General features: G+C 35.8%; 1 protein-coding gene across 3 annotated transcripts in view; it reads left to right on the top strand.

The window, feature by feature from the left end:
* The window catches only part of Doa (CDC like kinase darkener of apricot), a 98,545-nt gene that overhangs the window by 49,307 nt on the left and 35,987 nt on the right, over nt 1-13,251 (top strand). For 2 of the 3 annotated variants that reach the window (XM_089236448.1, XM_089236449.1), the window contains exons 4-5: nt 10,450-10,549; nt 11,181-11,247. In XM_089236448.1, the coding sequence (XP_089092574.1) occupies nt 10,450-10,549; nt 11,181-11,247 (167 nt within the window). Of the gene's footprint in view, nt 1-8,720; nt 9,179-10,449; nt 10,550-11,180; nt 11,248-13,251 lie in introns of those variants that run through there. The other variant, XM_089236450.1, reaches the window with a different exon arrangement.

Raw genomic sequence — 13,251 nt, 5'->3', positions numbered from 1 at the left:
CGCAACACAAAATTCATCGAAATAAGACTGGATCGTTCCGATTTCAAATCATTCAACTAGATACTGAAATGCAACCCATCATCCCGGATTCCAATCATTATTTTTTGTTTATTGCTTCTACCATGCTTGTTGACCATGCAAAGTTTCATGTACATATCTTAAAAACTTTTTGAGAAAAAAAATGTTTTCTAACCTCACACGAATGACGTCTCTTAGGCTAACCCCATTCAAGCAATATTATTTGTGAAAATATATCATAACTTCGCAGATTTTCAATACATTCAAATGAAATTTCCACTAAAATGCTCACAAAAAAATGTAGATTATCACTAGGAAAGAAAATTTAAACCTTTGCATTAAAAAATTAGATTGCAAAAAAAATTGTTGAAATTTAATTTGATTCTTTTTATAATAAAAACGCAATGGCTCACCTTTGCTTTTTCATTTACAAAAGCTCTCCTGCTTTTCGCACAGCATATTCAGTGACATTGAACTCTTCAGATTTTTTTCCTTGTTCCCCTTTCTTAAAGCAGAGGCCAGAGTTAAAATTTGAGTTTTCCCCTTGTTGTGATGGTTAAATTGTCTTATTTCTAATTAACTTTATCAAAATAATCATATTTGCTTTTTGTTTAATACCTTCATTAAGTGTGCTTTGAGATTCATTTTCTGGTAATTCTTCAAAAACTTTACAAACATTTGATTTTAAAGTGTTGCAAGCAGATTCAACTTTTCTTTTGGCATTGTTTGACTTGCACTGTGGAGCTACCCTATGAAGTTTAATTGGTGACTCTTCTATGTTCTGTAGAGATGAATTTATTTCTTCAATTGCTTCTTGTTTAATAATTGACATTTTTCCAAGTTACTTCTCTACATTACTATCACTGTTCATCTCTTCACAGTATTCAGTTTCTTCACCTAATTTATTGTTGTTTATATTCACTGTCCCTACAGGCATGGCATATTTTTTGCCCTGGAATTGATTTTGTACAACCATTTATTTCATTTATACATGGAAAAATACAAGTTTACTATCCTTAAACCTTTTGTTATTTTTTTCTTATGACATTTTAAAGGATTAAAGCATACTTTCGGATATATTTCATAAACTTTGAGAAAAAAGCTCTATGATGCTTAAACACACAGTAGATAAATGTCCAGAACTTGCTCCACTCTTCAATATTGATGTCCGATAGGTCCAATGATGTAATGGGGAATAGATTTTACACTTTTGCATAACACTTTTTATGACAGTCAGATCCAGTTTCTTTTCCAACAAATTTCAAGTGTTTTTTCTGACATTTTACTTTGAATTCCAAAATGATGATATAAAATATTTAGCTCAAATGGGAATTGTGTTATCACAAGAAAAATTTGCTAACCCTGGAGTAGGCTACTTTATGGAGCACATTCTGTCTTCAGCAAGATCATAATTGAGACTTGCATCATTTGATGGGGGTGGGGGGGGGAAAGGACAAAGACCAGTGTGCCATAGTTTATATCTTCACAGAAGCTATTATTATTTTTTACAATCATCATCACAGCAAGAAACATCACATCTAATATATCACCTCCAGGTATTATATACATTATGTTTTCAATTCTACTCTCTTCCATCTGCCTCATTATTTCATTCTTTGTTATTTAATGCCTCATATTCTGGCTTTTTATCAGCAATTTTAAATTATTTCTTGGGAAAAATATATAGAGGCTTGTGTTAAATATTATAATGTAGATTTTTTTTCACACAAGTATAACCATTTCATATTTATCATATACATTAAATATATGTTTATTCAAATATATACTGTAAAAGTCGAAGTAATTAAAAAAAAATTTAACACTGTTGTGGTAAAATAACTTTATAATTAAGCATGTTAAAAAACTTAAAAAATTAATCTATATATATGATTAATATTATCTGGATTTATCAAATACAAAATAATTCTTTATGCAAAAATATATCAGATTGCAAAAGTTTGTCTTTGTTGCATCATAAGAAATATTTATAGATAAACTAAAAGTGAAATTAATTATTTGGAATTTGAACACTTCTAAGAATCTGAACATGAATGTTTAATTTAAAAAATTATTTCATTCACTGAAAACCTTTTTTTCACCAACTCCCATTTGGCACATTACATTAACATTTCTAATTATTTCATGAATTCTTTTAATCCTAGCATTTTAAAATTTATTAATTGTTTTGAATTATTGCATTAACTACTCATGAAACTTAATTTAGTGAATACTGTAATAAATGTATAAGCGTACATGAAAAATAAAATTTAAATTTCTTTTGACTAAGCATGAATCATTATATTAAGTCAAAATGTACAAATATAATTAATGTAGTCATATAAGTACAATTGTGTTTTGTTACTCAAATGTATTAACAGTCAAAGTAATGTTTACTTTTCTACACTCTTCTTAATATATTAATAGGATTAAATTAAAAAAAAAATATGAAAATTCATGCTGTGCATCCAAAAAAAAGTGTTTAAAAAATTGTGTTAAAAAAAAAAATTAATAAAAAAATTAAATTTAAATGACTTTTTTCCTCTAAGGTTTACATTTTTTCTATTCATAATCTGCATTTTCTTGTGAGCATTTTAGTAGAAATTTCATTTGAATGTATTGAAAATCTGCGAAGTTATGATATATTTTCACAAATAATATTGCTTGAATGGGGTTAGCCTAAGAGACGTCATTCGTGTGAGGTTAGAAAACATTTTTTTTCTCAAAAAGTTTTTAAGATATGTACATGAAACTTTGCATGGTCAACAAGCATGGTAGAAGCAATAAACAAAAAATAATGATTGGAATCCGGGATGATGGGTTGCATTTCAGTATCTAGTTGAATGATTTGAAATCGGAACGATCCAGTCTTATTTCGATGAATTTTGTGTTGCGAGCCAGAATAAACATATTAGCGATCAAAAAACCATTATTTTTTTTCTCCAGTATTTTACTTCATATATTTAGGAGAAATTTAAAATAAAAGTTGTTTTGGTAACTGCTGTGCCTCTGGTCTAAAAATACGTTTGAAAAATTGTATTTTTTCTAACGAAAAATTCCACAAAAACAAAGTTTACATAATTTTTTTGCATGTAAATTTCAAATGTAAGTGTATGAATTATTTTTATTCATATTTTGTATGTTTTTGTGAACACTTTAGTGAAAATTTCACTTGAATATACTGAAAATTGAAAAAGTTATGATTTATTTTCTCAAACAATGCCGCTTAAAAATTGAGCCTCGGAAAAGTCATCTGCATCAGTTTTTGATAAATTTCAACATTTTTTTTCTCAAAAAGTTTTAGAGATATGCAAATAATATTTCACACGGTTAATAAGGATGGTAAATGCAACAAATAAAAAAAAAATCATTGAAATCTGAGACTATGGGTGTCATGGCTGGGTGATTTGACATGGAATGACCCGTCAGTATCGTGTTGTAGGTCTGCCTGCTCTCTGCGGAGAGACTTTTTAAATAGGAGACCGGCTCGCATTCGCGCCTCGAAGTTGGAAAACCTCAGAAAACCAACTTAAGCCGATAACGACTGTGCTGGCAACAGGGTTCGAACCTGGATCCTCAGGACGAGAGTCCAGCACGATGCCCACACGACCGCACATCGGCTTTGAGAAACACTGCAATATAGTATAGTACGTCCTTTGTGTACTCGAAAGTAGTGGAAGAACTTTTCAAGGTCACGAAATAGCACGACCATGATAGTGTTTCCCAGAGTGGGCGATTGAAAGATCCGGGGGGAGGGCGATAGAAGCTACTGGTATAGCATAGGACGCTATGGGTTCGTTTGAGTAGGGGCGATAAGAGAAAAAAATTCCTTCGAAGAAGAGGGCGATGGAATAAAAAGTTTGGGAAACTGATAGACGGTAAGGAAGAGGGGAGAAAAAGTTGGTACAGAGGGTTTTTTCCTGCCTTTACTTTTTTTTCTCAAAATTCGGAAAGTACGTAAGACGTATGAACAAAAATTTTATTCGCCGAAATTCTGGGTATTTTATACGTCATCTCTGACCCTCGCCCCTGCATTAGAATATGTGACATTTCTTTTCTATTTGCACTAAAGTTATGGAGAAAAAAAGTTATTAAACCCCATATCTCTCTTCCCAAAAACGATGGCACAATATTTGTATCTCTTCCTCCATCCTCCGAGGGGAAAAAGGCATGAATCAAAGTTGAATTTTAAGGAATGACTGGTGTCGTGAATCGTGTCCAAACAAACATGACTTTCACACTTCCCGGATTCAGCTTGGCAATGCTGGACTTCACGTTTACAGAGCTTACGGACTATTGAATTCATATTGCTGATTTTCAATTATTGTCATCAACATAAAAAGAATTAAAAAATGAAGTAAAGACAAACCAAGTGCTTCGTTGTTTTCCCCTAATTCCAAACAAAGTCGTTTTTCCCCTTTTTGTCGCTCCCCATTACATTAAACAGCTCTTGTGACATCGCACCTTTCCCCCCAGAAATTTTAATTTTGGGCCCCAAATTAACTTTTCAGAAAAAATATTTTCAAAAATAAAATTTCTAAAGAAGACATCTTTTATATGGTATTTTAATCAATTTTTATCCATTGTGAAGGTTGGTTACTATATTTTTCTGTAAGGAATACCTAGTGCCTTCCCCCCCCCCCCCAAAGGTCGATCCCGCGAGTGTGCCACTGATCCATACTCCAAGCACGGTTTCGTGAGGCGGCCACATGGAGGGGTGTCAAATCCGAGTTAAAAACGCGATTAAAAAAAAGCTTTGTCGAGCAAAGAAACGTTAGCGGGGGCGCCAAAAATGTCCCGATTGTCCTTGGCCCTATCTTATGTGAACTGTGGTCACTGCAGTCTAAATCTAAACGCTAACGAACGTGGCAGCCCGTTCATTATGAAAGTTTTTTGACACGCCCTCCCTGTATCTCCGCCCATGATATATATCGAGGTGGTCAAAGGGTTCTTAACCCTTTTCAGCCGCGACCTAAAATCAGCTTCGCGACCCATGTGACTTTGTTTTTCTAAATTATTGGAAAAAGTGACGCAATAAGTGCATTTATAACAGGACTGTGCGTGGATTTGTACGGCTTATCACGAAAGCCCCTACGAATCACATTTGGGTCGTCATCCATAATCTCAAGGGCCCCTGGCCGTTAGTTGATTTGTACGACACATTTTGCAAGCCCCTGTACAACTACTTTCGGACGTCACTCATAGCTCAAGAATCCCTGGTTGAGTGAATTTGTTTGACCCACCTCGGAGGTCCGTGGCAAGCAAGTCCTAGTAGTGATCCACAAGATCCCCTGGCTGTTTGACTGTTAGTGGATTTTTATGACCCACCTCGGAAACCCCTGCCAATCAAGTCTGGGGGGACCATAGCTCGATTCCCAGGCTTAGTGGATTCGTACGACCCTTCTCAGAAACCCCTGCGAATTACGTTTTAGTCGGCACCCCATAGTTCAGTCTCCTTGGTTGCTAATGGATTTGGACAACGACCCATCTTGGGAACCCGGAGACCCGTAAGTTACCCAACGACCCCCACACCCCTAGTGTAGCCCTTTTCGAAAAGAAACTTTTTCGAAGTGGATGAAAACTCACAATGACACCTCGTAATTACAATCGACTGCAGATCCCAATAATTCCAAAGAGCAAAATGTCATGGGATGGTCGATGTTCATATTGTGCTATCGAACAAGAGAGTTCGACACAAAAAATCGTGTCTGGGGGTGGAAAACGGAGCAGTCATCACTAAATTTCAACATAGCAGGTTGGCATTCCACATTGAAGCAGACTAACACCTTCTCAAATCAAAATATCAATACTCTATTCCAAGAAATATTAACTTCAGAATATGTCAACTTGTATCGCAAATCTGATTCCGTGTAATTTCATGGACATGAAGGCGCACCAGGTAATGGTGGGTGTGCGCATCCTTTCACATGCAAAGGTGGTCTGCCTAGTCCATACGAAGCTAGTACATTTTATCTTGGCACCATCACGGATTTCCCCACGATAACCAATACTATCCTCACGACTGGCTTTTGACACGCTTTCCATAATAAGGGTGTGAACATAGTGTATCCGAATTTCAGATTCTGGAAACCCGCGTTGTCTCCGATTGGTTAAAAACACAAATTTCAAGTTTAAAAAAAAGTTGTAATTAGGGTTTTTAACCAATCGGAGACGACGTGGGTTTCCAGAATCAGAAATACGGACGCACTATGTTCACGTCTTAATAAAACTTCTCTCGAAGTCTGCCGGTGCGTGAATCAATTTCTCGAGCTTTTATTTGACCCGTGCGGCCACCGGTTGCCGAAACAGGAGTGAGGAATGAATATAGATGTAATAAAAAAATATTTTTTTTATGTCTGTAAAATTCAAACTATAGATGTAATTGAATGGACTAATTTGCAAAAAGAATAATAGTTTTTGATGCATTCCATCTACTAGCTTTGAATCAGAAAAACGGTGGATATATGATATATCCTATATCAGTTTATGAAGAGGAGCCCCGGGTAAAATTTTAATGGTTAAATTGCCCATTTTTCATCATATTACTTTGGCGGACACAAATCTGCTAGTTTTCTGCATAATTTTACTGGTGCGACCGCGACTCTGTAGCTTGACTGCTATGTTGGCCCTTGACTAGTGAGGAGGATGATTCAAATTAAATTTGAGATGCACGTGAGACGCACAGCCGCTCTTTTGTAATCAACGGAAATTAATAAGAAATGGCGAACTGAACCAGACTGTACACGCTACCGGGGAAAGAGTTTGAGAACCGCTGGTAGGCCTATAGGGATTTTTTGTCAATCCGTAGCGAGGGAGGGAAAAAAACAATTCTCATTTGCATTCTCTGTCAGCGCCGATGTTTCTCTGCTGTGAGCTCCGCGTCTGCAGTATTGCTCTCCACTGACTAAATTTTGGGAGGGGGGGGGGTGTCAAGGAACTAAATGCTAACTGGTAACCATAGGAAAACATTCCAAAAGTCGTTGAGGCTGAGAAACCGTGAATGGTGCCGATTTCGGACGTTTGTCGATTTCTCACATTTGTAATGGTTTTCATTTCAATTTGATCTTGATAGCTCTCGCCTAACTGCTACCTATTTGTTGAGATAAAAAATTTATCAACAAAAAATAGTATAAAAACACATTGCGCTATATTTGCATCAAAGAAAACCAAATTCTTGAATTGAAGCTTTTTTTTTTTGTTTTTCCTTGAACTCATTGTTCATGTGACCTTTTCGCAACCAACTTCCAAATTCGCTATCGTCTCGATCACGGTACGGAAACGTTTTTACGTGCTGTTCAGCGGATTATCCCGCTTGCAGATGCAACCGGGTTAAACAACGCTGAAGCAGTCATACTATACTTTCAACTGACCTCGAAAGCTCCACCGCGCCGTAAATATTCTTTGTGCGTGGAAAAAATGTCCACAATTTTTTTTTTTTAATAGTTAAAGATGAACGCGAGCACGTCTTCAAAATAAAACCCTTGGCAGCCAAACCAAATGAAGATCGAGTTCTTACGAAAAGTATAAATTTTGTATGATATCTAACCGTGTCATAGCTGAGGAAAGAAAGACTTGAGTTCGTATCTAAAACTTTTTGCACGATGTTGTCCTATACACGATCAAACCATTGGCAAAAAGCAAATTTCGTGTGCTCGTGTGTGGTGCGGTTTGAAGGTTTGCGCAGATGTTGGAACTAAATCGAGCCGACGGGGGGTGGGCGTTGAAATTATTTACGCTAAAATGGGAGTTTCGCTGGAGTGAGCTGTTTTGGAACTTTTCAATATTTGGAATTCCTCAAAGTACCTAAGACGTCGCAAGTAAGCGATCTTGTAGGGTGGGGGGGGGGGTGCCATTATCTGTCTATACATATTCGATTTTCTTTTTCACTATGAAATGGTGTATTTCGTATAAATTTTAATCTGATTTGAAAAAAAAAAAATTATTCAACTGACAAGTGTACGCCAATGAATAATTTATGAAATTGTAAAATTAAATATTTATACAATGCAATTTTTATCTTCGTGTGTTTCACCGTCTTCCCAATAATTTTATCTGGTTTCGTGCGAATCGACGTGATTGTTTCATTTTGATTTAAACTCGTGAATTTACTACTTTTTAAAAATAAATAGAATTTAAGATATTACGTCGGATAGAGCTGGGCTGTGAGATTGTATCGAGTTTTTTTTTTTTTAAATTAAAAGGTCTAACAATTGCGTGCGTTTTTTTCTGTGACCTATCTCAGTAGAGAGTAGTACAAATACAACTGTGTCATGAGTTTTAAATACCAGTAATAACCAACGTTTTCAGCGACACTTTCGGGACTATATTGAGACTGATGAGCTGACGCTTAAAACTTGGTTCGAACATGTGCCTTGCCATTATGTTGGATGCGCAGTAAATAGTGGTGTTTTCCTCGAGTTTCACAATTTCCTTATTCCTCGTAAAAAATGCTTCAGTTGAATTTGAATGCGTAATTCATCCATGACTCGTTCTTCCTTGCGCCTGTGGATGGATAACTTTTGATTTCTAGTTTATTTTTAGATCCCATCTTGGGTCTGTCCCGTGCGCTCATCGTCGATTCTGTCTGAGGTATTTTGCGCTTGTGAGAGATGGAGAGAAGAGACGCAATCTATTTAAAGATGTGCTTGCTGGTCTTCCTTGTCTCTCATTGCCAAAGAGGCAGCTTGCCAGTCCCAAAAACGCTCATAGTTCTTGAAGCACAACTGATGGCATTCGTTGCCGCGCACTCGGGAAATTACTTTCAGTCCGCTAAAAGTGCGCTGTTTTCATTTAAGACAATTTTCGTCTCGTCGGAGTTTCCCTCCCTGTCTTTCTTCTCGTCGGTGGTTCGATCCCATTCTATCGTAATCCGTTTCATTCCCTCGATCGACTCATTTACCGCTTGTTTTTTCCGGGACTTAATCAAACAAGGCCGTTTTTTTTCTCTTCTGTGGTTCGGCATTAAAGTTCGGTGAAAAGTGATATGGGAATGGAGAAGTCTTCATGCACCGTTTCTGAAACCGAATCGTGTGATAATGGTTTCGTTCGTCTCAGTTCGAAATTACTACGTAGCTTTTCCTCCCGAATGAGAATCAAGACCGAAGATTTGAAAAAATACGCGGATCCAGCTCGGCTTCAGAATTCAGCTGCAGCGGCTGAAAGCGTAACCACTATTAATTTCATTAGCATTCTACTTATGTTTAAAAAGAAAAATGATTTTATTTTTTAATTATTGCATGTTTTTGGAGTATGATTTTAGCGAGAACATCAAAACCCCTGTTCGTAAAATCGAAATTTTTTTTTTCTTTGAGTTATGGTAAAACGGATCATTTTCTGTCAATTCGGATGGTCCATATTCTTCAATCATTAATGTGAAGAATCTGTTGAACAAAAGTTCAAAAAATAAAATTTAAATACAGAATATTTCTCAAACGTATTGTAAGAAATCCCGCAAATTTCTATTAAAAAAAAACATTTATGAACACCAGCACAGTAATGTCAAAATGGTCCATTGTGTTGCATTGGGATCAGGTTTTAATTTTTAATAGTGTTAATCTGGCAATGATTAGGCAAACAAAAAGAAAAAAGATTGAAAAAGAAAGGGTTTTTCATTCTAAATAAAGAGATAAATAAGAAAGGATTCCCCCTCCCCCTCGGGAAGACTGTGCTTTTATAGCTAAAATGTTTGAGGTAGTTAAGCTCATTAGAAATATCAGGGATGATTTGATTTAAAAATATCAATGTGCATATTTAGAAGTTCCATTTTAGAAATAGAAAAGATATTGGAATGATATCATAGAGCAGGATAAACTTATAAATATTTATTCATGCATTTTTTTTCACATAAAAATGACTGATCTGTTCAATGTTGAAAAAAATGACTATGCATATGCAATTTAGTTGTTTTTAAATTAAAAAGCAAATAGTCTCTTAATATTTCAGTAATTGTTTACTTTGAAAGTATTATTCAAATGAAAACTTATTTGATTCGAATCATAACTAAGTCTTTTCGCTCTAATAACAATTAGAGCATGTTGTGCTATTAGTTTTATTATTTTACTCATTTTAAAAAAAATTGCAATTTTATTGCTGTCTAGTTTTAACATTGAACAGAAATGATTTTTTCCCTTATTCTATACTCATTATTTTTCATGCATGTTATTTATACATAGTGCTGTTTATTTGTTTGCACTATAAACTAATGTTTGACACGCCCTGCCTCCTGTGTTTGTGTTATTTACCATGTACTTGCCATCATCGTTGGCTGCTGAATTGATGGGGTGTTGGTGTTCCTATGGAATTGTTCCACTTTGTGTTCCTGAATGGTGGTTACTTGAATCTCCCTGAAAACAACCCCCACCGGGTGGAATTTTTCATTCCTGCTGGCATTGCTGATGGTATTGGTGAAATTCCCCTCTGATTCTAATGGAGCAGTCTTCACCTCCAGAAAAGTCAAATTCCTTGCAAGCAAGCGTGGTCGACGATGAAGACGGACATCTAATTTATAGGACCGGCGATGTTCTTCAGGAACGATGTACTCATAAATTTCGTAAACAATTTTTTTTTCATGCCGGTTTTGAATATCATAAACTGGAATAATCTATATTTTTTTTTCATTTCTAAAGATAAATAATGATTTAATTGTGGCAGTTTTACTTTAAAAAAAAATTCTTGCCAAAGGGCTTTTCTCTTAATCTTCTGTAGTCACTTACATAAACATATATGCATATCTTTAGGGGGTTTTTAAAATTTTAATACACGGCCTAATTTTAAAACTGCAATTTTATATCAAGCCGGTATAATCCACACTTTTTCTTTTTAGGGGGGGGGGAAGGATTAATATATATATTAGCTAGGATTCTGTACATGTTGTCCCATTAAGTAAGGGTCAGTATAGCCCTTCTAATTGTGGAGAGGTTTTATTAGACTCTCTGGAATATCTGTCCTTACACTATGTGGGAGAAAATATGATTAAATTATATAAATCAGGTAAAGGTCAAATCCTGCCAAGAATTTAAAAGGTTTTTATTCTTTCAACATCATCATTTCCTTCCCTTTGACTTTGCTTCATAAATACTTTTAAACTTGTTTGTATCAAGGGATTTTATGCCTCTCTTTTGCACTGTACTTTTGCCTATAACATTTTTTTTGCATTGTTATTGCAGACAAAATTATATCTACTCTTGGAGAAGGCACCTTTGGTAAAGTTGTAAAGGTTTCTGATCTTAATAAGTAAGTGTTTTAGTGTTGACATCCTGTATACAGGGTATCCTGTAAGTGCTAGCACAGCCTTTATCTCATCAATCATCCGTCATGGAGGTACGATTCCAATTTAAAAAATGCTCAACAGGCATTCAAAAACTGCCTTGTATTAATTTTAAGAGTGGAAATACAGTGTCACAAAATTAAAAAAAAAAAATCTCAATTTTTATACGGTTCCCCCTGTGCTCTAACTTCCAATTAGAAAGTTGCTTTGTCTCCTGATATCAACAAAAAAAAAAAAAAATCAATATTTCTAAGTGACAGAGATATTCGAAAAACATAAAATTTGGGAAAGAACAGCTTTAAGTGTGAAAAAACTGTTTTACCCGCATTTAAATGCTGTTTCCCAAATTTCCTCAAATCTTTTAATTGAAATATCTCAATGAATATTCCAGTTAAAAACATAGCAACTGAGTTGTGCAGTGGTAAGATGCTCATCTTCCACTAAAATGGAGGTTACTGTCAAGGTCCACGGGTTTGAATCTAGGCTTAGAACACCAGAAGCAAGCTCTTTCTTTCACCTATCAAACCTGGGGTGACCACCAATGGATGGAGCTTTCACTTCCCACCCAGCTCCACTGGTTGGAAATTGCCATATGGCGATATATGACCAGAGTTGGTGTGTGGTGAGGTAGTTGAAAACATAGAATCTCTTTTGTTGGACTCTGAAAAGACTGGGCAACCACTTTCTAATTGGAAGTTAGAGCACAGGGGACCATTTAAAAATTTAGATTTTTTATTTTGTGACACCACTCTCATAACTGGTACAGGGTCATTTTTGAATGCTTGTTGAGCATTTTTTAAACTGGAATCATGCCTCTGATGAACGATTGATGAGATAAAAGCTGTGCAGCACTTACAAGATACCCTGTATAATCCACATATGCAAATTTTACTTTTTGAAAAAAAAACCCCACATCGTACAGAGGTGGGAACTCTGCCCCAATTGTGCTGCTCTGTGCCAATATTAACATCTTGTGTCATCCTGCTCCAATAGTGTTTTCGTTTTTTTCTGTGCCAAATAGCCAAAGTAGTGAATTTTGCTTCAGTATGCCGCATAGGCGGAGATAGACTTGCCTAGCTATTCTAGACTAAATCTGGGGGGGGGGGCGCATGATGATGAATGAATGTCAATTCATCTATACATATATGCATTAGATCAGTCGACTTCACCTTTGGTGCTGCCCCCCCCCCCCCAGTACCTCCGCCCATGGAATGCCCTGAATTTCGAAAAGGACGGCTAAACATTTTTGTTCCTCTTTGCCGCTAAACAATGCTTTCTGGGAAGAGCTTGTTTTATTCGTTTCTACTTTTCAGCACCACCTCCTCGCATCTTCTGTAGTTGTACACTGTAAAGTAGTGTTGGGAAGAAAATTTGCGGGCTAACCATGTGTGTTTTTTACGCTTTGTAAGTGTTAGAGATATTTTTTACATTTGAATGAAAGTTTTCTATTATAAAATATTTACTTTTTATTTACTCTTCGCAACTTTACCCCAAGACAGTTTATTATTATTTTTTAAAGTGCTACAAGCATGTCTAACCGATAATCTATCTGCTCTCTAGTTGAAAGAGTTGCCAGAAGTCCAGAAAGATTGCGAAATTAGAGAGAAGGTAGCAGAGTTCTTTTTGTTTTTTTAAAATCAATTTTCAAATTTTCCTGTCAAGTTCCCGCACAACAGAAATGGCGACATGACTGCGGAAACAGTTGCTACCGCAGAGTATCTCCCATCGGGGAGTTAGCGCAACAACCTCTCAATGTGTATAAAAACACGCCTGCCGTTCGGAATCGACAATAAATTGTAGGTCCCGGTCTAATTAGCCCTTGTGTGCAGAAAATGACAGTGTTGCAACAAAAATGATCAAATGATCTATCTGCATCAATACTCTTATTAGTTATCTCAGGGCTGGACAAATCTCACTCAAACAAAAAATAAAATTAGGCGCTATAAAAAAAATTTTTCTGAAGGAAAAAA

Source organism: Pholcus phalangioides, unplaced genomic scaffold (genome assembly GCF_987345545.1).
Source record: "Pholcus phalangioides strain wild (caught in Gottingen) unplaced genomic scaffold, Ppha-v1.0 ptg000009l_1, whole genome shotgun sequence".
NCBI classification, from domain to species: domain Eukaryota; kingdom Metazoa; phylum Arthropoda; class Arachnida; order Araneae; family Pholcidae; genus Pholcus; species Pholcus phalangioides.
Note: the sequence above shows the minus strand (reverse complement) of the source record. Positions and strands in the feature narration are given on the sequence as shown.